Source organism: Scheffersomyces amazonensis (genome assembly GCF_036850825.1).
Source record: "Scheffersomyces amazonensis strain UFMG-HMD-26.3 chromosome Unknown RJT21scaffold_1, whole genome shotgun sequence".
Taxonomy (NCBI): domain Eukaryota; kingdom Fungi; phylum Ascomycota; class Pichiomycetes; order Serinales; family Debaryomycetaceae; genus Scheffersomyces; species Scheffersomyces amazonensis.
This window is the reverse complement of record NW_027042741.1, coordinates 528,782-551,790: the sequence shown is the minus strand read 5'-3', so window position 1 is coordinate 551,790 and position 23,009 is coordinate 528,782. Positions and strand designations below refer to the sequence as shown.

Below are 23,009 nucleotides of genomic sequence, written 5' to 3'. Positions count from 1 at the left end.
ATTCTCTATTGGTCACAAGAGTGTAGTTCTTCCAGTTTTGGAATAATCACTCCATACGAAGTATATTCTGTCTGCATATATTCTCTCTCTGTAACATTAACCGTCTTGCTGAGTATTATCGCAACAACGTGGGCTGCAATTATTTTTTTTTTACTGCGTGCCTCTTATTTTGTCTGCATAGTTTTGTCTGGCATAAGCAGAATGCACATTTAAAGTTCCGGTTTCAACTCCTTTTTTTCAGCCTAACTGACACTTTTTCAAAAAGCTGCTTAGAACTACCAGAAGCATTAAGGGAAGAACTATCAAAGTATTAGTAGAAGCTATACAAGAAGCACGAAGAAACAAATACGATGTACATCAGCGTATACTTTCCAAAAACCCCACCCTTCTATAACCACAAACACATAGGAATACACTAAAGTAGTTTACTCAAAAGCACTCCTGATAAAATTCATCATATGTGCAAATAATATTAGATCTTATTTTTTAATACTGTCGGTCGACTATTTTAGAGCCGGCCGAATTAAGGAACGCTATCAGGACCTGTACAGATTAGTACTTGTTGATAATGATTTGTAGATTTGTAGATTTGTGGATTTGTAGATTAGAACTTGTAATGCTTTTAGTTATACAGTACATCAGCTTCAGACATGTTGAAAATTAAAGCCAAGAAGTTCGTAGCATATTCTGGGGTAATAGCCCTAATCTTAGTAGTCAACTTATACTTTATAACGAAGCGTACTTCTTTATCTCATAAAATAAGAACCTTTTCTGACAAGCAGACTTATAACAGCTTGAACGAAGATCCTTTCCACAGTGAATCAGACAATTATCAATCTTACTTAGATGAACCAGGTACTACTTATGATGAGTCAATAGGTGATCCAAATCACTTCCAGGAACCTCAAGATCGACCTGATGATACCAATGAAGAAGAACTCGTATTCAATGGTAAATATCTGCCAGTAAACTTATCCATTTTGAATACTACAGTATTAAGGTCATACAAGGAACAATTCAATATTACTGATGTTCGTAATATATCAGAAACGTTTTCAGTCACTTACGATAATATATTCAAAAATCATCCTAATCCCATGGAAGTATTAGGAAATTTGGATTTCAATCAACGATGTCAGTTATATTTTACCAATTTATATCTTGAAGATCATAATTGGTTTATCAACCCTAACGAACCTTTACCAATTTTCAGATATGAATTTCCTTATAAAGTGGGATTACAGGAGTACGACTATGAAGTGTGGGCTAAGAATAAAGAAGAAGATATCATTTATCAATATAAGCTCGAACATGGACTTTTGAGAAAGGAAGAAGGTGAAGAAACCAATAAAGAAGAACTGAATAATGATGGCGATGATACTGAAGACAGTACTGAAAATAAGGAGAACCATAACCAAGATCAAAGTGATAAAAATGAAGAAAACAATGAAGATCAACTTAAACAAGAAGGAAAAGATAAATCTAATCAGGAGACCAAACAAGATGATGAAAATGAGCACCAAAATACTGAGGATAAGGAGAGTACTTCCGGAGATGCCAACGAAGGTAAAGAAGATGGGGAATCCGATCGACTCAAATCGAAGAGGAACACAGATGAAGAATTCTCGATTGATCTGGAAGAGTTTGAGAAGTTCAAAAGAAGAAAACACGCAGAACTTATGAATGACCTTCGTACTGTTGAACAAAGAACTGTTGATCTAATGACACACATTAGAGTATTTAACAAGTGTTTCCTTTCTGTTAATCATCATGAACTTGAAGCTAAAAATAATTTTATCAAGAACCAAGTTGACTTTATGAATTCTGTTGCAGATCAACAGCAGATTGAGAAGCAACAACAGAATAACGAGGAGGAGGTCACTTCTAAGTCTTCTAAAGTTGGAAAGATAAGTCTTAGCGAAGTCCAACACACCAACAAAAAGAGGAAATTGTCTGATTACATTTCTGACTACTGGAAAGTTTCTGACTTTATGAAATCTGGCAAGACAGATACTCCTAAGGAAAGTAATATTCCTAAATTTGTTTTAAAGAACAAAGAAAAATCCGTTAGACTCCAAGGATGTTCTAGTTTAGAGCCAAGAATATACCGTTGGTTATCATTCCAATTTCCTATCTTTGAAAGATGGACTGGTCTCATTGAAATGTCTCCTCCCAAGTATATCAATAAACCAACTGAAGAATATGGTGATTCGACTGAAGATTCTGATGATTGCTTCTTGAATAGATTTAGATCTCAACTAAATGGTAAGGGGATTGTATTAACTGCTGGAGATCATCATGTAGATGAAGTGATTAATTTATTAAGACTATTAAGAGCTCTCAATAACAAATTACCAATTCAGATAGTATTTGTTGATAACCTTTCTTCTGCCTCCAAAACTAGAATAGTTCATGCAGCTCGTGAAAAAATGACTAGATTACCATCATCGTTTAAGAATGTTGAACATTTATTCCCGGATGGACATTCCTTGAATCTTCCACCTCAAGAAGTTTGGTTTGTTAATGTGTATAATGTGATTCAAAGCTCTTATAAAAATAAGTTTTTAACATTTGGTAATAAGTTATTAGCATCAGTTTTTAATTCATTCGAAGAGTTTATATTATTAGATGCAGATACTGTGATATTTAAGAATCCTGAATGGTTTTTCGAAATTCCAAAGTATAAGAAATCAGGAGCTTTCTTTTATAAGGATAGAAGTACTACAGATATTAGACCCGATAGTGATGCTTATTTCTTCAAGAAATCATTCCCATCGACCATGGATAGTATAATGTTTGATTTTCCTCAAGTGACTAATAAGACTCTTAATTTAGATGCCATGCAAGGTATGTATCATTTTATGGAAGCTGGACTTGTAGTAATTAATAAAGCTAGACATTTTAATGCTATGTTATTATTACCAATTATATATTCTTGGGAACCTTTCCACTACAGAAGTTACGGAGAGAAGGAATTCTTTTGGTTGGTGTTCCCTCTTGAAGGTAACGAAAATTATGAATTCAATGAATATCGTGCTGCAGCCGTGGGAGAAATTAATCAAAGAGGTAAGAAAGAAAATGGAAAGAAATATCTTGCCAAACAACTTTGTAATGCTCATCCAGCCCATATACATGATGAAGACGATTCATTAGTTTGGTTAAATTCTGGGTTCCATTTCTGTGGTAAATATGATAAAGTTGATTATAAGCATGATTTAGAATTTCAAAAGAATTACTATGTTAAGACATTTGAGACTGAAGAAGAGATCAAGAAGTATTATTATGATCCCATACCAATAAAATCAGCCATCATTCCTCCCTTCAAGAATGCATTTGAGAATGTCGCACCAAATGATGATGATGAGCCACCATTAGCGTGGGAAATGCTTCATGTATTATGTCATGATTATATGTGGTGTACATATAGTTCCATTGGGTCAGGTGATAATTATCAAAAGGGTAAAGTCATTGAGTTCAATGAAAAGGAGCAGCAATACTTTAAGTTCTTGGGAGATGTCTGGGTTGGTTAATTGAATTGAAGTTTTGCAATCAGATAAATGTCTGGACTGTGTGCAGGACCACCGATATTGATATTCCGGTGGTAGGTATGGAGCTCGGTCTGTGACGGGAAAAATTGCAAAATGACAATTGTCTGTTTGCTATGCAAGATTGCAAATACAACTTCAGAAAATAAATAAATAAATAAATAATATTATTTTGTGTCCTAAATTTAATTTTAATTTTAATTTTATTTTAATTTTAATAATTTCTTCAGCCTTTTTGAAGTCAGATTGTTTCTTAGACCGTCTGGCATCTCAACAGACGTACGACTGTTGGGCTTATTGTAGCAGTAATAAATAACAGATACTAATTGACAATGAGCCATTCCGACACCAAACCAAAGGCAAACATATGAAACAGACAATTAAGCAAACAAATACAATAAGCAAATTGATTTAAGCTAATAATTAAAAAGTAAAACTAACACACAGTAATCTGTACCAAATTGAAGAAGTACTTAATGTGTCTGTGTAATAATACCGTAATAATACTGTAACAATACACGTATAGCAAGAAATTTTATATTTTGAATTATTTATGTTCAGTGGTCCATAACTAATTTTTATTTACTCACCACTTACTTCTTCCTTTCTTTCTTTCTTTCTTTCTTTTCATTAACCTTACTTTATACCTAACTTAGTATGGTTATAAACAGAAAGGTAAGAGTCTCTAAGAGGTTCGTCATTGCCTGTGCTGCGATATGGATTGCAACATTAAACTTATACTTATTCTTTTATCATTATGATAGTATTAGAACTACTATTGGGAAAGTTACTAGTACCAATAATAATGCATATGGATCAGGAGAAATTGATGAATATAATGAGGACAATAATTGGTCATTTGATAATGAAAAGAATCAACATGAGATCCATAAGTCTGCCTTTAAACCCCTTAATACTTCTATCTTAGAAGATTCTAGTTTGGCCATACTTCAGAAATATGGTGATATCATTGATCGTCGTAATATCGATCCAATATTTTCTTCAAATTATGAAAGAATCTTTAATCAACATCCAAATCCTGTTGAAGTATTTGCCAATTTGAATTTTAAAGAGAGGTGTAATTTATATTTTGAAAATTTACATCTTGAAGATCATAATTGGTTTCTTAACCCTAATGATCATGCTCCACTCATGAGATATCTTTTCCCTTACAAACAGGGAATTGAAGAGTTTGACTATGAAGTTTGGAAAGATCGTAAGTATGGTGACCTCGAAAGTGATTTTATTAAGGAAACTAAACTTGAAATTGATAAAGATAATGCTGATGAGGATAAGAGAAAGAAGATCGATGTAAACAAGATTGAAAAGTTTATTAGAAAGAAGTATGAAGCATTTCAAAACGAAACCTTGCGGGCCGAGCAAAGAGTTCTTGATGCTTTCAGTCATTTAAGAATCTTCAATAAATGTTATCTTTCTGATAATGATGCTAATCTTGAGAAGAAGAATGTGGAATTTGTTGATAATCAAAAGCAATTTTATAGAAGACTTTTGAATTCTGTCAAAGTTCCAGCATTTGTCCCTAGTAAAGAAGAAAAGACCTTACAAGTTGTATCATCTAATTGTCAATCAGTTGAACAAAGACTTTATCCATGGCTTTCAAAGATTTATCCAGTATATGAAAGATGGAATGGAGATGTAGTATTATCACCTCCCAAATATGTTACTAGTAGTCCAAGTTCCAAGAGTCACTTTACTGAAAACACATGTTTCTTTAAAAAGTTTAAATCAGAATTAAATGGTAAAGGTCTTGTATTTACTATGGCTGATATGCATCTTGAAGCTGCAATTAATTTAATTAAATTATTAAGAGGTCTTGGGAATACTTTACCTATACAAATTGTTTATTATGATAATCTTAGTGGTAAATCTAAAAAGCAGCTTGTAAAAGCCGCTAGAGAAGAATTTAAAGATCTTCCGGCATCATTTGAAAAAGTCACTCATCTCTTACCTAAGGGTTATGAGAAAGGTTTACCACCACAAGAGATTTGGTTTGTTAATACTTATAATGTTATTAGTGAACAATATAAGAATAAATTCGAAGGATATGGTAATAAATTATTAGCAACTATATTCAATTCATTTGAAGAATTCATCTTATTAGATGCCGATACGGTCATCTTTAAAAATCCTGAATGGTTCTTTCTGATTCCTAAATATAAAAAGACTGGAGCTATGTTTTATAAGGATAGAAGTACTACCGATATTAGACCTAAAACAGATATATTATTCTATAAAAAAATGTTCCCATCAACTTTAGATTCACTTATGTTTGATATTCCTCAAATTACTGATAAAACTCTTAATTTAGATGCTATGCAAGGAATGTATCATTTTATGGAAGCAGGAGTTGTGATACTTAATAAAGCCAGAAATTTTAATTCCATCTTACTTTTACCTCAATTAAGTTTTATGGAACCCTTCAGAGAAAGAAGTCATGGTGAAAAGGAATTCTTTTGGTTAGCATTTGCCGTAGATGGGAATGAAAGTTATGAATTTAATGATTATAGAGCTGCTGCCGTAGGAGAAGTTAATGAACATAGACATAAAGATAATGGAGATCTATATCTTTCTAAACAACTTTGTAATGCTCATCCAGCTCATCTTCATGATGTTGATAATTCATTACTTTGGTTAAATTCCGGTTTCCATTTCTGTGGAAAGTTTGAAAAAGTCGATTTCAAAAATGATTTGGAACATCAAAAGAATTACTACGTTAAGACATTCCAAACGGTTGAAGAGATTAAAAAGTATTATTATGATCCTATACCTATTAGACAAGCTATACTTCCACCATTTAAGAATGCTTATGAAAATGTAGCACCTAATAGTGAAGGTGAACCTCCATTAGCGTGGGAAATGCTTCATGTATTATGTTATGATTACATGTGGTGTACTTATAGTTCTATTGGAGCTGGTGATAACTTCCAGAATGGTACAGTTATAGACTTTAGTGAAGAAGAAGTTAATCATTTCAAATTCTTAGGGGATATTTGGGTCGGTAATGAATAAAATACCGTTGCATATTTTTTATTTCATTGATATTATAATCCATAGATTTTTAAATGTCAGTTTTTACCTATATTTATTAGTAATACATCTGTAGATATAAATCACTATACATTGATTATAATTCATCATGATCAAATTCATCATCTGAATAATCATCACCAAATTTAGCATCATCTCCACCTGCAGCTCCTCCATATAATTTAGAAGTAATTGGATTAGCAACGTCAATTAATTTTTGCTTTTGCTCTTCAAATTCTTCAGCACTTGCTGTATCATAATTATCTTCAATAAATTCTAAAGTTTCCTTAATAGCGTCATCTAAAGCTTCTTTATCTTCATCTTCTAATTTACTACCTAATCCAGTATCAGTATTATCATTTAATTGACCCTTTAATAAATGAGCATAATTTTCTAATGAATTTCTAGCTTCAATCTTACTCTTAATTTCTGCATCTTCTTGGGCATACTTTTCAGCTTCTTCAACCATTCTATCAATATCTTCTTTAGATAATCTACCTTTATCGTTAGTAATAGTAATGGATTCAGATTTACCAGTTCCTTTATCAGTAGCTTCAACCTTTAAAATACCATTAGCATCTAATGAGAAAGTAACTTCAATTTGTGGAACCCCTCTTGGAGCTGGTGGAATACCGGTTAATTCGAATTTACCTAATCTATTATTATCTTTAGCTAAAGCTCTTTCACCTTCATAAACTTGAATTAAAACGGTTGGTTGGTTATCAGCAGCAGTTGAAAAGATTTGTGATTTCTTAGTTGGAATAGCGGTATTTCTATTAATTAAAGTAGTCATAACACCTCCAGTGGTTTCAATACCTAAAGTTAAAGGATTGACATCTAATAAAACAATGTCATCAACACCTTCTTCACCAGAAAGAACACCAGCTTGAACAGCAGCACCATAAGCAACAGCTTCATCAGGATTAATACCTTTAGATGCCTTTTTACCATCAAAGAATTTTTCTAATAATTCTTGAACTTTTGGAATTCTAGTAGATCCACCAACTAAAACAATGTCATCAATATCGGATTTTTTAACTCCAGCATCTTTAAGAACTCTTTCAACTGGATCTAAAGTCTTTTTAAATGAATCAATATTTAATTCTTCGAATTTAGCTCTTGAAAGAGTTTCTGAGAAATCAATACCATCAACAAATGAATCAATTTCAATTCTTGCACTCATTTGAGATGAAAGAGTTCTCTTAGCCTTTTCAGCTTCTCTCTTTAATTTAGCAATAGCCTTAGCATTAGATGTAATATCAATACCATGTTTCTTCTTAAAGACTTTAGCTAAATGTCTAACAATCTTAAAATCAAAATCTTCACCACCTAAATGAGTATCACCAGAAGTTGCTAAAACTTCAAATACACCACCTTCAATAGATAATAATGAAACATCAAAAGTTCCTCCACCTAAATCATAAACAATGATTTGTTTTTCACCATCAGTCTTATCTAATCCATAAGCAATGGCAGCAGCAGTTGGTTCATTAACAATTCTTAAAACATTTAAACCAGCAATTGTACCAGCATCTTTAGTTGCTTGTCTTTGAGCATCATTAAAATAAGCTGGAACAGTGACAACAGCATGAGTAACCTTTTTACCTAAATATTCTTCAGCAATTGATTTCATTTTACCTAAGATCATTCCTGAAATTTCTTCAGGAGAGAAAACCTTTTCTTCACCTTTAAAATCAATTTTAACAACTGGTTTACCATCTTTTTTATCAATTCCATAAGGTAAATGTTTAATTTCCTTTTGAACAATCTTATCATTATATTTTAAACCAATTAATCTTTTAATATCAAAGATAGTATTTTTAGTATTTGATGCAGCTTGATTTTTAGCAGCATCACCAATTAATCTTTCATCTTCAGTAAATGCCACGTAAGATGGAGTAATTCTATTACCTTGATCATTGGCTAAAATTTCAACCTTACCATTTTTCATAACTCCAACACATGAATAAGTTGTACCTAAATCAATACCAATTACTGTACCATAACTTTCTGCATCTTCTTCATTTACTGCTGCGAGGGCTAATGGATTTGTTGAAAATAATACTGGTAGTACAAGTCCTATGATAACATAGAGCATACATACACTGGGGATCCACCCCGATGATGATTTGAATGATCTAAACATACTATACTATTATATACTATACTATAATGATCGGTATCTCTAATGGATTAAACTAAATTATAAGTAGTTTTGGCTGCCATTTTATGATTTATATGTCGCTGAAAAATCGTGGGTGGAGTTCCTGCATGAAGCGCGTAGAAATTCTTCGAACAAAAAGAATTAAATGTAACTGACGTGGCATTTTTGGAGGCGGCGGTGTGTCTTTAGTCACGAGAATTTGGAAAAAGGCAAAACTGTAAAAAAATGTAAATTGTAAAAATTTCCATGTCGTGCTCACTTGCGATGTCACCTACCTATCCTCACCCCCCCGCGACATTTGGTCAACGACAATCGTTTCTCCCCTTTTTGAAATTGAATCTCGACCGATGATAAGTACCTAACCGTTGTGTAAGTCAATTGTCACATCTTATCGGTACTTAATAGGGATTCAATCGATTTATTTATTTGAAGTTAATTGTGTTATCATTTATCATATATCGTTTCTGTTTTTACCATTGATTTGATTTGATTTATCCTTGTAACTATCTCATCGCTCATACATATATTATAAAGTAGTAACTATGCCACAACCTTTTATAACAGAAGAATTAAATAAACTTCAAAAGGAGATTGTGGCTAAGAATCCTAATGATATATTACAATTCTGTGCTAATTATTTTAACTCAAAATTACTGAGTCAAAGATCACAATTATGGTTACAACAAGCAAAGGCTAAAGATGCTGGACTTGATTTATTTCCTGAAGTAGGAAATGGTGATATAAGGCAACCAAGCTTTAAATCTCCATTCGGTGTTAATGATCCTCATCTGATTCACAGTGATGATCCTCATGGAGCTATTGCTGAAGAAGATGAAGAACCTCAAGTTAAATCTGGAACTGGCCTATTTAAAAATGATTTTGATGTTAAAACTCCTTCAACTTCTACAAAAGTTGCAGATTTAGATCCAAATGATCCTTCTGCAACTTCATCAACTACTCAACCATCTTCATTTACAAGATTCCCTCCACCAACTAATAAAATCCCCATAGCTTTTAATGCCAATAGAAGAGTATCAGTATCTGCTGAAGCTTTAAATCCTGATAAATTCAAATCTGATTCTTGGAAACCCCCTAGTAATAATTTAAGTTCTATTCAAAAGGCTACATTATCTAAAAACCTAGCATCAAATTTCCTTTTCAAGCAATTAGATGATGGATCTAAAAATATAGTCATTGCTGCTTTAACTAGTAAATCATTTTCTAAAGATACTGAAATCATCAGACAGGGAGATGAAGGAGATTTCTTCTACATTATTGAATCAGGCACAGTTGATTTTTATGTCGATGGATCTAAAGTAAATACTAGTCATGAAGGTTCTTCATTTGGTGAATTAGCTTTAATGTATAATTCTCCAAGAGCTGCCACAGCAATTGCTGCAACAGATGTTACATGTTGGGCTTTAGATCGTTTAACTTTCCGTCGTATTTTATTAGAAGGAACTTTTAACAGAAGATTGATGTATGAAGATTTCTTAAAGGATGTAGAAGTACTTAAATCATTATCTCATCAAGAAAGATCAAAATTAGCTGATGCTTTAAGTACTCAAATATATCATAAAGGTGATAAAATAGTAATTGAAGGAGAACAAGGTGAAAACTTTTACCTTATTGAAAGTGGTAGTTGTCAAGTTTATAATGAAAAGAGTGGAAATATTAAGAAATTATCCAAAGGTGATTATTTTGGAGAAGTTGCTTTATTAAATGATTTACCAAGACAAGCAACTGTTGAAGCTTTAGATACAGTTGTTGTAGCTACATTAGGTAAGTCTGGATTCCAAAGATTATTAGGACCTGCAGTTGATATATTAAAGAAACAAGATCCAACTAAAGGTGGTTCTATTGTTACTGTTAATTAGGTTAGTATAGGTCACGTGCACGTGCCTCTTCATTCCATTATCAAATTTGATGTTTTTAAGCTTATTATGGTTCCTTTGATAAACCCAAGAGATTTTTATAGTATTAACTTTTAATTGAATTTTATTTTAGATCAGTATTCATAAATTTTATAAGTATATAATTTAACGTATAATGAATAATTACTGTTGACTGACAATTTCTATACGATCGGTGCGAAAAGTTGTGAAGAAATCGGGTTTGGTTAAATTGTGCCGATTCGTCGATTTAATACAGTTTTGAAGTTCTTTAAAAAATATACTACCTACCTCAATAATGATTCCTTTATTTCAATCTATACTTCCTAAAACCACTCCACAAGGAGGTAATCTTCCTCTGTGGTTATTGTTCATTTCTGTTGTTTCTATCTTTAACTCAATTCAAACATATCAATCTAAAGATTTACAATTAACTAAAAAAGTATATGAAAATGAAGCTAATAAAGCAGATCATAAGATTCCTCAAGTTACTGGATTAAGTGCCAGAACCTTTGGTACTTGGACTTTAATAACTTCAATTGTTAGATTTTATGGTGCATACAACATCCAAAATAAGCAAGTGTATGAATTAGTTCAATTTAGTTTCTTAGTTGCGGGTCTTCATTTCTTAAGTGAATGGTTAGTATACAAGACTTGTAAGCTTGGTAAGGGAATTGCTGGTCCATTAGTTGTTAGTTCCGTTAGTATTGCTTGGATGTTTTCTCAGAAGAGCTTTTATTTATCTAATTAGTTCTATACATTAATCCAATATATAACTGTTTTAGCTATGGAGCTTAAACTTGTAGTTGTAAAACTCTATGTGTAGCAGTTGTTGATATTTACTGAAACGAATGATGTTAGTGTTTAAACATTAAAGTTTAGTTTGTTCGTGAAGAACTATAATTAGATATAATGCCACTCGTAAATACTGTGTGGATTTCACAACATTTTGCCTAAATAGGAACAAATCCATTGTTTCGCTCATAATATATATATGGCCAAGCCACAGAAGGCAAATCTAGTGAAACAGACAGTCTAGTATGTTTATGAACTCCGTCATCACTATAAAATTACAATTTACTGTTCTCTACAGGATTCTCTATTGCACATTCTCTATCGAACAGTACACTTCAGTTGTATTACCTAATAGCTCTCTTGCACAGCCGACGATCCAACTGTTCTACTTAATTTATCCGGCTACTATATTTTCTACGTAGCTGGCCGCAATAGGCAGGTAGTCATGTGAGGAGTAAATTATTTTCTATTGATCCTTCTTCTAGATCCATTATAACCCTAGACATCATTAGCCAACATGTGCTTCCTTAGATACAATTCAAATATGAAATGCATAGATAAACAACTTTCGTGTATTTATATTGTTCCGCGCGATCTACGTTAGCCAAGAAACTTGTCAAAATCCCCGATGCATTTTAGTAATAGATGCATAAGTTTTTTAGTATTTTTCCATCTATTTTTAGGACTAAATTTCCGCAGAAGTAAGGGACCATGTAAAATATCAACTATGTATATTAATAGTAGAACGATAGACTAAGGGATAGAATTAAAAGTAGTAATTGTAGTAGTAATTATAGTAGTAATTGTAGTAAAAATGTTTGTCACAATAACTCTAACTTCTTTACATATCCTGTACTGCCTTGCATACATGAATGTGTGAAATCAGATTTAACAAATAAAACAATGCAAGAAATAAAATTATAGAGAAACATTTCATTTACGAAATTAGTTTGTGATTATATAGTACCCGTATTACTATTTACTATTGGTCTAATTTGTAATTACAATGACAATTATTGGAGGTTCCAAATCTTTGGTTAGGACTCTCTTTTTAGTGGGATTGTCTACCTGGTTAGTACTTTCATTGATATCTTTTTGTGTCTATAGGTCACAAGACTCATTGTTATCGATTAAGAATTTACCTTATGAATCTTCGATATTGGAGGGTTTAGTTACGTCAACAAATTCCGAAGAACAAGTAGAGGAAGTTGCACAAGTAGGGCAGCAAGAACGCGTTGAACAAGTTGAGCAGGAAGAACAGGTTCAACAGGTTCAACAGGTTCAACAGGTTGAACAATCGGAACAAGCTGAACAAGCTGAACAAGCTAAACAAGCTGAACAAGCTAAACAAGCTGAACAAGTCGAACAAGCTGAACAAGCTGAACAAGCTGAACAAGTCGAACAAGTCGAACAAGTTGAACAAGCTGAACAAATTGAACAAAATCAAGATCCCAATGATCTGGGCAGAACTAATTTTATTAAATCCGAGTATAAATCCGCAACATCTTCATATAAAAGAGTTGAGTTTCTTACATCTAATTTAATAAGTAATAATGATAATTCTGTACTAATTCTACTGTCCATTGGGCCCAAAACTCCATTTGGAAGGGATAGAAATTTTGAACAATTTATGGCTACCATTGAAAAATTATATACTAACTCCGAAACTGAGTTGACAATATCAATGGGATTCTTAATTAATGTTGAAGAAGAATTCGATAAAGTTGTACAATTCTTTGACCTCAATTTTGAAAAATTAATTCAAGAAGCACAAGTTCCAATTTCAAGGATATCGGTATCAGCAAATTCTGATCTTGAGAAAAACTTAGGTTTCCTGAGAGAAGATAGACACGAAAGCCAAGTACAAAGACTCAGAAGAAGAGCAATTGCAAAAAGTAGAAATTATCTTACCATTTCTACTTTGAAAGATGAACAGTATCTTTTATTCTTGGATTCAGATATTATTGACTTTGAAAGGCCACATAGGATCCTTTCTACTTTCATTGAGTCTGGAAAAGATATTATTGTACCTCGAATTACTAGAGGATTTAATGTTGATTATGATTTAAATTCGTGGAAGGGCAAAAGGACTAAACCTGACGACAGGCAATTGCAACTTCTTGATGAAGGAAGATTTGATGAAGCTGCATATGAACCGAGGGATGTTACTTCAGAAATATTTCATTTCAGTAACTTTATATACGATAAAGAATATAGCGAATTCCTTCCGGATTATAAACATACTGTTGAGTTGGACTCAGTTGGTGGAGCTATGCTTTTCATGAAGGCTGATGTTTTCAGAATGGGTGTTAATTTCCCAACTAGTTATATCGTTGGAACCACTTGGGATAGATCAGAAGGTTATGATGGTATTGAAACTGAAGGAATATGTTATTTAGCAAAACCTTTAGGTTTTAAATGTTGGGGTTTGCCTAATGCTGTCGCCAGGCACGCACCCCGTTGAATATTGCCCGGAACAATTTTGTATATCTTATGGAAATTTCTTTTATCTCAATATGTACTTTTGTAAAACGACATTTGATTTATTTTTGAAAAGACAGCGCACATTATAGTAGATTCTTTTTATCAAAACGATTGTAGCATTTTAGGAAAAGCGTTCGATTCATCATTCAAAAAGTGAAATCATACCATGCGCTACCAGCACAAGCTATTTTTTCCTTGGCACTACAGAGAACAATATTATAGAACAATATTATAGAAGAATAGAAGATTGTAAAAGTATGACAGAAACTTGAAAACAAGTGAAAACTTCAATTTAGTATTAGTAACACATGTAAAATGTCGCAATTGTAAATGTGTTGAATTATAGAGTAGATGCAGATTTACTTCTACAATTTTGGTAATTTCAAAAACACGTGACCAAAACTTGACATCATAATATAGTCATGTGCGGAGTAATTATTTTCTATCGATCCTTCTCTAGATTGGACCCTGAACGACATGACTCAATGTATGCTTCGTTACATACATACATACGATTCAAATTTGAAACAGATATATCAAGCACTTCGTGTATTTGTAGTATTCTGCACGATCCACATTAGCCAAGAAACATCAAAACCTTCGATGCTTTCAAGTAATAGATGCTTAAGTTTCGTATTTTCATATTTTTAGAATCTTCTGTATCTTCATCTAATTTTTATTTTTCCATTTATTTTTTTGCATCAGTAAGTGGCCACGTACGATATCAACTCTATATATCAATAATACTACGGTATACTAATTGTACCAATATATATACTTAATACTATTAATTGTTGTGGTAAATATGTATGGAAGGGGTTGCTCCAACCTTCGTCAATATCTTGGCATCCCCGTATGAAATAAGATTATTTAGCAAATGTTAAAATGAAAAATTGTTCCACTTTTCCTACAAAAAATATCCATGACTTTAGAAATGTGTGAAATATAATTATATAGACACTTTATTTCGAATTTCAGTTTCAAATCATGTAGCTCTTTTATTCCTTACTACTAGTTTAACTTGTAATTAAAATGGCGGTTGTAGGAGTTTCCAAATCGTTGAACAGAACCCTCTTTTTAGTGGGGTTAGCTACCTTGTTAGTACTTTCAGTGATATCCATATGTGTTTATAAGTCACAAGACTCGTTGTTGCCTTTTATGAATATAAATAATGAATCCTCGGTATCACACGGTTCCGTTAGCTCAATAAACTCCGATAAACAATTAGAGGAGGTTGCAAAGGTTGACCAAACCCAAGAAGATCAAAAAGATCAAGTTGAACAAAATCAAAATCACAATGGATCTAGTTTTATTAAATCCGAATATAAATCCGCAACATCTCCGTATAAAAGAGTTGAGTTTCTTAGTCCTACTTTAATAAATCATAATAATAACTCTGTACTCATTCTAGTGTTAATCGGGCCCAAAAGTCCATTTGGAAGGGATAGAAATTTTGAAGAATTTATGGCTACCATTGGAAAATTATATGCTAACTCCGAAACTGAGTTGACAATATCAATGGGATTCTTAATTAATGTTGAAGAAGAATTCGATAAAGTTGTACAATTCTTTGACCTTAATTTTGAGAAATTAATTCAAGAAGCACCAACTCCAATTTCGAGAATTACGGTATCAACCAATACTGATCTTGACAAAAACTTAGGTTTCCTGAGAGATCATAGACATGATAGCGAAGTACAAAGACTCAGAAGAAGAGCCATTGCAAAAAATAGAAATTATCTTACCATTTCTACTTTGAAAGATGAACAGTATCTTTTATTCTTGGATTCAGATATTATTGACTTTGAAAGGCCACATAGGATCCTTTCTACTTTCATTGAGTCTGGAAAAGATATTATCGTACCTCGAATTTCCAAGGGAGCTAATGTTGATTATGATTTAAATTCGTGGAAGGGCAAAAGACCAAAACCTAATGATATGCAATTAAAACTTCTCGATGAAGGAAAAATTGTTGAAGCAGCATACTATCCAGAAAAAGTTGAAGCAGCTGCTGGTGCTGCTTCAGGAACGCTTCATTTTAGGAACTTTTTACATGATAAAGAATATAGCGAATTCCGTCATAATTATAAACATGCTGTTGAGTTGGACTCAGTTGGTGGAGCTATGCTTTTCATGAAGGCTGATGTTTTCAGAATGGGTGCTAATTTCCCAACTAGTTATATCGTTGGAACCACTTGGGATAGATCAGAAGGTTATGATGGCATTGAGACTGAAGGAATATGTTATTTAGCAAAACCTTTAGGTTTTAAATGTTGGGGTTACCCTAATGTTGTAGGCATTCATTCACCTGGTTGAATATTGCTCGCAACCCCTTATATATATTCTTATATATATTCTTATGTATTTTTATAAACGGTGTTAGATCTGGTTTTGAGAGAATAGCAGCTGAAAGGAGGCGCTTCGAAATTACTGTAGTTTTGGAAAAGTTTTGGAAAAGTTTTCGAACTTCATATTATATAAATTAAACTCTTGGATGGGAACAACTGCGAATTATGACTTGATTGATACGATTCTTTCGTATTGCGTGCTACCGATATAATCATTATTTTTTGCATCATATTTTATTGCGAAATTTTGTCGTTTCACATGGAAGAGTAATACAAATGGTTTCAAGCTGCAATACACTCTATTCCTCTAATTACAAGTGAAATCCTTTGGGTATATATTATTTATCAGCTTGCAATTCTTAAAATACCCGAATAAGATAAATAGATTTGATATTAGTGACTGAAAATCAGTTTCCGGTGGATTACATCTTTAAATATATATGCCTCCTTTTTTTTTCCGTAGCAATATATATATTCTCACTATACACGATATTTGTTAAATTCTACATAATTAGAGATATATAAAGATAGTAATATTCTTTTGGTAGGAGGACAACTAAGAAGAAAATAAAGAGAAAGAATGGAATATTTCAAGTTACTTTTTTGTCTCTTTTAAGTGAAAAATTATAGCAACATTGAAAAGCATTGTCTGTTAGTAAGTCACTCGATACTCAGATGGTCATCTGAGTCGCATGGAGTCAATGGCTTGCAGGTTTCTGTCCTATACTATAGCATCTTTTTCTGAGAGTTATATTAGCAGTTAGCATTGTCTAGGTAAGTTTTTATTGGCGATTTATTTTACTCTAAAATTATATATAGAGTGAATAGACAATTGCAAAGACATTTGAAAGAAACTTGTAACAAATAAAAACTCTCATCTCGGTGAAATTAGGAGATATAAAATATAGAAATTAAAATAGATTGATATATATATATATATAGTTTCGTGGTAATATATGTATTCACGCTAACATTATTAGATATACAAGCATTATCCTTTTTATTCATATTTCTGTCCGTTTTTTTTTCTTTATTCGTATGTATTATGCTAATAAACATAAGGGAAAATCCTATGATAAGAATAAACTCATCATAAGGCAACCTATATAAGAAAAATATAGAAAAATTATAGATAAGTAAAAGAATTAATCAGATATAAGAACCCATTAAGGGTATAAAATTATATATAGAGTGAATAAATACTTGCAAAATTTTTGAGAGAAACTAGTAACTAGTGAAAACTCTCAGCGAGATATTCTTATTGGACGTAGTATGTAGATAATAAGTAGATAGATTTATAAGGATGAAGACAAATATGATACCCATATACACGATATAAAATATATACTTGCAAAAATTTTGAATTATAGGAAAAAATTAGAACGTTTTTTTGATCACGTGACTAAAAACGTGATATCGACACCTTTCCAGTATTCTGAAAATTTGTTTTGTTGTTAAATGGCTCTGTGGCCGAGTGGTTAAGGCGGCAGACTCAAGTTCTGCTATCGATAAGATGCACGCGTTCGAACCGCGTCGGAGTCATTATTTTTTTAACTTTTTTTTTGCAAATCGTCTACAAATTTGACTGTTTTATCTTATTCACTAATATATTAAACCTATAGACCCGGATGGAATGATTGCATTCCAAATCTTACAATATTTTTCCCAATTTGCAATTTCAAGTTATCAAGAGCTATGAGTTGTTCAGTTATTAAACTTAATTGAGAGGATTGAACATTATGAGAATCTCCTCCCTTAACGGCTGAAGCTTCTCTAAACGTAGTTAACTTATTGGAAAGGTATACCACTTTGTTATTTATCTGGATTAGTGTAATTTTTTCCTCTTGTGATAATCTGGAAGAGTTTTGTTGAGCAGATTCTAAGAAATCCAAAATTCGTTGTATTCTTTCTTGTAATTGATCAACAGATAACTTTATAGAACCATGAAGAGGATTAACTCCAGTATCATTTATTAGATCTTCATCTTCATCAACATTCTTTTGTACTGTATGGTAGACTTTATGATTAGCTATGGTGGATGTAGCAACAAATTCACTTTCACTATTAATAATATATGTTTTAGTTGGGATACCTTCAACATATGCTTGTATTGCACTTTGATGTTCTGATGCTTGTCGATTAAATATTAGAACAGTTGTTGGAATAACATCTTTCATTAATTGAGACACTTGAGCAAAAGCATTCAGAGAAAATTCATCTAGGAATAATGAATCATTATTTATTTGATAAATTCCCACAAAAGAATATTCTGGTAACACCACTTTGAATTGATCATAACGTTTTAGATTATATTCAATATCAATTAGATGTTTATCTTCAAATAATATTTCGTAAGCAGTATGAATCACAACATTTGTAGAGTTATGCTTTCCCAACAAAATACCGAACTTGGAACCAGCATTTCTGGAAGCAGAATCAGATATATTCAACAATGCTGTCGGATGAATTCCAATAGATTCTATCTGACTCATTACTGATGATAATTGACTTCTGTGTGATGCCTATCTTCAGACTTCACTATGCTTTACCTTTCTTTTTTTGTCCTCCACACTTTTGGGGATGTCTCTTTTTTTTTGCAATTAGGCAACTCCAACAGCTAATATGGAATAAAAGTTTGACTGTATAGCTTAACTTAGTAGCAACTATGAGCTAGTAACACTAATATAAGCACATGGCACTGTTCGAACTTATAAGAAAATTCTTATACTCTTAGATTAACTTACAGTAAAGTAAAGTTGTTATAAGACATTTACTATCAATACAAGCAGGAAGATGTCGCGACACAATTTTTCAGATACGACATTGCGGCTCACATCTAAAAAAAAATTAAGGAATGGCATCTCAGAAGAAACATTTGTAATAGCTTGAACTATTCTGTAGGGCTTAGAAAACACAAGGAGAAAGAACCATCAGGATTGAATCCTTTGAGAAGTGAACTGAAAAACGAATAATTGTCCTTGTCTGCGAATGTTTTGAAGAGAAAACGATAGTACGAGAAATATGATGATGTCCTTGCAAAATCCCCCTTTTGAAAGAAAACGAAGTATTACTTCAAGTAGTTCTAATCCTGAACTGACTTCTTCTAAGAAACGAATAAAAACAGAAGTGAAACATGAAGAAAGTATTATGGATGATGATAATACATTTTCCGATAAGATGTATCGTGTATTTGTCAAATCGGCATTTGAAGCTCTTGACAAGAATGATCCCTTACAGATCAATACATTAACAGAAAGAATAAATTTACCCATTTCCCATAAAGAATCTATTTCCCTTAATAATTTCAATATAGTATTACAATATTCCATATCTAGTATATCCAAATTAGATAATAAATTATCTCAATATTTAATTTCTGCTATATTAAACTATAGATGGTTAGAGTTAGATGTAACTAGTACTGACCAATCAGTATATCGTTCATTTATCCATTTATACTCACAGTTTTTAAGTGTTCTAGTATCCTCCTTACCAAAATATTTGCATGATGTTACTAATAAATTAATTAGTGAATTTGATCAGTTTGATCCTTTTAGAGAAAACGATGGAGGACCTATAATAAATCATCATGAAATTTTGCATAAAATTATACGGTATGTTCCTACCTGTATTAATACCTTTCCAGCCAACCTTCAAAAGAACTTTCCTCATCATTTATCTTCAACTACCAAAGAATTAACTACGTATGTCAATAATTTAATTAAATTGGCAGAATATTGTCCAGAAATGCAATATTGTGCTTGGAGGTTAATTATTGAATGTTGCATTAAATTGGATGTTGAATTACAGAATGAATTAGATGATTTGGATGATGATGAGATTGAAGAATTATTAAATGGTGATGTGGAAGATGATATAGAGAATGGAGATGATGTTGCTGATGTCACTATTACTACTCATCCAAACGAAGATGATGAATTAATTGAAGATGATGTAGAATATATGATTGATCAATTGGATTCAACCGCCAATATCAAGATTTTACTGTCTAAATTAGATACTATTTTAGATATCTTATTATCAAAAACTTCTAATTCTTTTACTATTGATAAGTTAAATGAAGGTAGTGGAGTTACTCTCTTTAACACCATTACTTCATTATTTAAATCACATATTTTACCAACACATTTTACTAAGCTGACACAATTTATCCTTTTCCACATTTCACAATATCAGCAAGATTTGGCAGATTCATTTTTGGTGTTACTTATTGAGGTTGCTTTTAATACCAATGAAATCTTAGAAAAGAGATTAAAATCGATGCAATACATATCTTCGTATGTTGCTCGTGCTAAGAATATCTCTAGACACCAAGTAGTATTTATTGTAAGCTATTTAATCGGTTGGATTAACAAGTATATCATTGAAAGAGAAAACGAAGTTTTTGATTCTCAACAAGACACTTCTATATTAAGTAAGTATCCTAGTAGATCTGCTGGTGGTATGGAAAGATTCAAATTGTTTTACGCTGCTTTCCAAGCCTTGATTTATATTTTTTGCTTCAGACATGAATTGCTATACAAGGCCAATGATACGAATGAAGGAATGAATCAGAATAGTCGTTCGAGAAATTCTACTGAATCGGAATGGGAATGTGATTTGGATAAGTTCTTCCAACGAGTGATTTTGTCAAAGTTCAACCCATTAAAGTTTTGTGATGAAACTGTAGCTTATATATTTGCTAAGATCGCTACTAAGTTGAATGTTTGCTACTGCTATTCAATTATAGAACATAACAAGAGAGAAAGGATGTTGCAGACAGTTTCAACTGAAGATGCAAAATCTACACATGCATTACCTTCCAATGTTGGGAATTTCCGCCAAAAGCAAGAATTTCTTGACTTAGAGGCTTATTTCCCATTCGATCCTTTGGTATTACCATCATCTAAGAAAATTGTCAGTAAATGGTATGTTGACTGGTCATCAGTGAATCCTACTAACGAAGAAGATGATGATGAAGATAGTGGAAGTGCAAGCAGTCACCATGAAGATGAAGACTTGGATGAAGAGGATGACGATAGTCAAGAGGAAGATGCCCTTTCCAGTTCGGAAAGTGAAGACGACGATGATGATGAACTATAAATAAAAATGCATCTTTGGCTGCATGGCTGGTAGTGGTAGATATTTTAAGTATATAACGATCTATAAATAGATAATTATTTTGGGTAACTGGTCACAAGCACTCTCCATGTAAAGGCTTTTTAATTGCCAAAAAGAAAATGTCATTAGTGTCTGGTTTTGAAAGTTGACCGAAACTAAAATCCTGTCGGAAACCGGAAGTCTCGAGAAAAATTAAAAAAAAAAGAAAATTATTTTCAGACACATCGGTTTGAAAATTGTCTGAAAATATTTGCTTTAAATACGAAGAAAAAATTGCAAATTCAGATACTGGAAACGTGGGCTAGCCTCTTAAGCCATGTGCTCTTAACTTGGCCAACTACAACGCGCTACTCTGTTGAAATGTCTGTTACCATATACTTAGGCTTGTCGTTTTTAAAAAACTTACAAATAATATTTGTGTATAAAACCTAAATAAAAATTCTTAATAAACATGTTGCTCAATAAATGTGTAGATAACCCCCTAATTGTACACAGTAATCTGTATGATAGTTATACTTTCGAAGTCACAATACTACAACTTAATACCCGTTTTTACTAATAAACTCTGGATCCTGCACCAACTTTGAAAAATCTGTCAGATATGTAACTATGTAATTAGCAGTGGACTAAATGTACTAAAACTGACGCGAGGGTCTAACGACTTCAACTAAATTGAAGTTTAAATTCACGTGATATACTAGAAGTATATTATTACATCCTTCAAAATAATATTCAAGCATATTGAGTCTAATACAGAAATGGTAAGGTGGTTACCAATTACGAATCTACTACCAATAATGAACTCAGTGCATGATTTCACATAAATATTTTATATTATGCCACTATATAATATTGTATGTCATGCCAAAATCCCAAAAGAGTTTAGTGTCGCGTGCGCTAAACCGTTTATTTTTGCAACCCATAGTAATTTGTCCCACCCCCATCTACCCCCGCGAAAAAAACTTTTACGAGTATTATATATTTTAAGCCTTACATTTAATTCATAGAGGCTTTTTTCTGTATGGTTTTTAGTATATTTTTCCTAACAAAAAGTAGGAATTAGCGACAGCCTTTTACTTGACACAGCTTCTTCCAAATGCATTTAGTACATTTTTAACGAGTATGATTTGGATTAGATGCATTCCAATTAATTTTGTTGACACAAATTTTCTAGATCAGATTCCTTGGATAATGTAGTCTAATTAGGGTTGTTTAACACATGAAGTAAATAAAGAAAGCCAAAGCAATGTTCATGTCAATGCCATAGATCTATAGATCCGAAGCTTCACAAGTTCAAAGTAGTCAACTTATACTTGAATATGATCTAGGCTGTATCACATAAGTTCTGTGATGCACCTGGAATTGTTTTGTTGAATTCTAGGTTTTTCGCTCAACCTTTCAACAACGCATGAAATGTAAGTCACTAAGCCTTCTATTACAAAAAGATGCCTCAAGAAAGGAATCTAGACATATTCATTACTTGATTATAACAGAGCTCGTATATCCTATTACATTAACTCTATGTACGTCTGTTTTTTTTCTTTGAAGTACTTCTTACCTGTTAATCTTCAGAAAATAGGAAAAATCTATTTGACGTAGAATAATAGAACTT

The 23,009-nt window shown here is 32.2% G+C and overlaps 9 protein-coding genes and 1 non-coding gene across 10 annotated transcripts; 8 read left to right on the top strand and 2 right to left on the bottom strand. All coding sequences in view use genetic code 12, as the record gives it.

Moving 5' to 3' along the window:
- Positions 1-650: 650 nt before the first annotated feature.
- Positions 651-3,530, top strand: RJT21DRAFT_111034 (alpha-mannosyltransferase; the record flags this gene model as incomplete). The annotated part of the gene is made up of 1 exon (XM_064879955.1): positions 651-3,530. The coding sequence occupies one exon, from the start codon at positions 651-653 to the stop codon at positions 3,528-3,530; it is 2,880 nt and encodes a 959-aa protein (XP_064740613.1).
- A 336-nt stretch (positions 3,531-3,866) lies between these two features.
- Positions 3,867-6,675, top strand: RJT21DRAFT_8604 (alpha-mannosyltransferase). The gene has a single exon (XM_064885460.1). It carries the CDS (start codon positions 4,203-4,205, stop codon positions 6,573-6,575), a length of 2,373 nt encoding a protein of 790 aa, XP_064740612.1. The 5' UTR covers positions 3,867-4,202; the 3' UTR covers positions 6,576-6,675.
- On the bottom strand, positions 6,633-9,019 carry KAR2 (Hsp70 family ATPase). The gene has a single exon (XM_064885454.1). It carries the CDS (start codon positions 8,737-8,739, stop codon positions 6,691-6,693), a length of 2,049 nt encoding a protein of 682 aa, XP_064740611.1. The 5' UTR covers positions 8,740-9,019; the 3' UTR covers positions 6,633-6,690.
- BCY1 (cAMP-dependent protein kinase regulatory subunit) lies at positions 8,811-10,772 on the top strand. Its single transcript, XM_064879716.1, has one exon. It carries the CDS (start codon positions 9,300-9,302, stop codon positions 10,632-10,634), a length of 1,335 nt encoding a protein of 444 aa, XP_064740610.1. The 5' UTR covers positions 8,811-9,299; the 3' UTR covers positions 10,635-10,772.
- A 175-nt stretch (positions 10,773-10,947) lies between these two features.
- Positions 10,948-11,400, top strand: ERG28 (Erg28p; the record flags this gene model as incomplete). Its single annotated transcript, XM_064884418.1, has 1 exon — positions 10,948-11,400. One exon carries the CDS (start codon positions 10,948-10,950, stop codon positions 11,398-11,400), a length of 453 nt encoding a protein of 150 aa, XP_064740609.1.
- A 1,050-nt stretch (positions 11,401-12,450) lies between these two features.
- Positions 12,451-13,908, top strand: RJT21DRAFT_3899 (Anp1-domain-containing protein; the record flags this gene model as incomplete). The annotated part of the gene is made up of 1 exon (XM_064884417.1): positions 12,451-13,908. The coding sequence occupies one exon, from the start codon at positions 12,451-12,453 to the stop codon at positions 13,906-13,908; it is 1,458 nt and encodes a 485-aa protein (XP_064740608.1).
- Positions 13,909-14,769: 861 nt separating this feature from the next.
- On the top strand, positions 14,770-16,724 carry RJT21DRAFT_8557 (Anp1-domain-containing protein). The gene has a single exon (XM_064885442.1). It carries the CDS (start codon positions 14,961-14,963, stop codon positions 16,242-16,244), a length of 1,284 nt encoding a protein of 427 aa, XP_064740607.1. The 5' UTR covers positions 14,770-14,960; the 3' UTR covers positions 16,245-16,724.
- Positions 16,725-17,736: 1,012 nt separating this feature from the next.
- Positions 17,737-17,818, top strand: RJT21DRAFT_t32. The gene has a single exon. It is a non-coding gene; the product is annotated as a tRNA-Leu (tRNA).
- RJT21DRAFT_116877 (uncharacterized protein) lies at positions 17,755-19,089 on the bottom strand. The gene has a single exon (XM_064880515.1). The coding sequence runs from the start codon at positions 18,766-18,768 to the stop codon at positions 17,893-17,895; it is 876 nt and encodes a 291-aa protein (XP_064740606.1). The 5' UTR covers positions 18,769-19,089; the 3' UTR covers positions 17,755-17,892.
- Positions 19,090-19,163: 74 nt separating this feature from the next.
- On the top strand, positions 19,164-21,857 carry RRN3 (rDNA-binding RNA polymerase I transcriptional factor). Its single transcript, XM_064880514.1, has one exon. It carries the CDS (start codon positions 19,298-19,300, stop codon positions 21,377-21,379), a length of 2,082 nt encoding a protein of 693 aa, XP_064740605.1. The 5' UTR covers positions 19,164-19,297; the 3' UTR covers positions 21,380-21,857.
- The last annotated feature ends 1,152 nt before the right edge of the window (positions 21,858-23,009 follow it).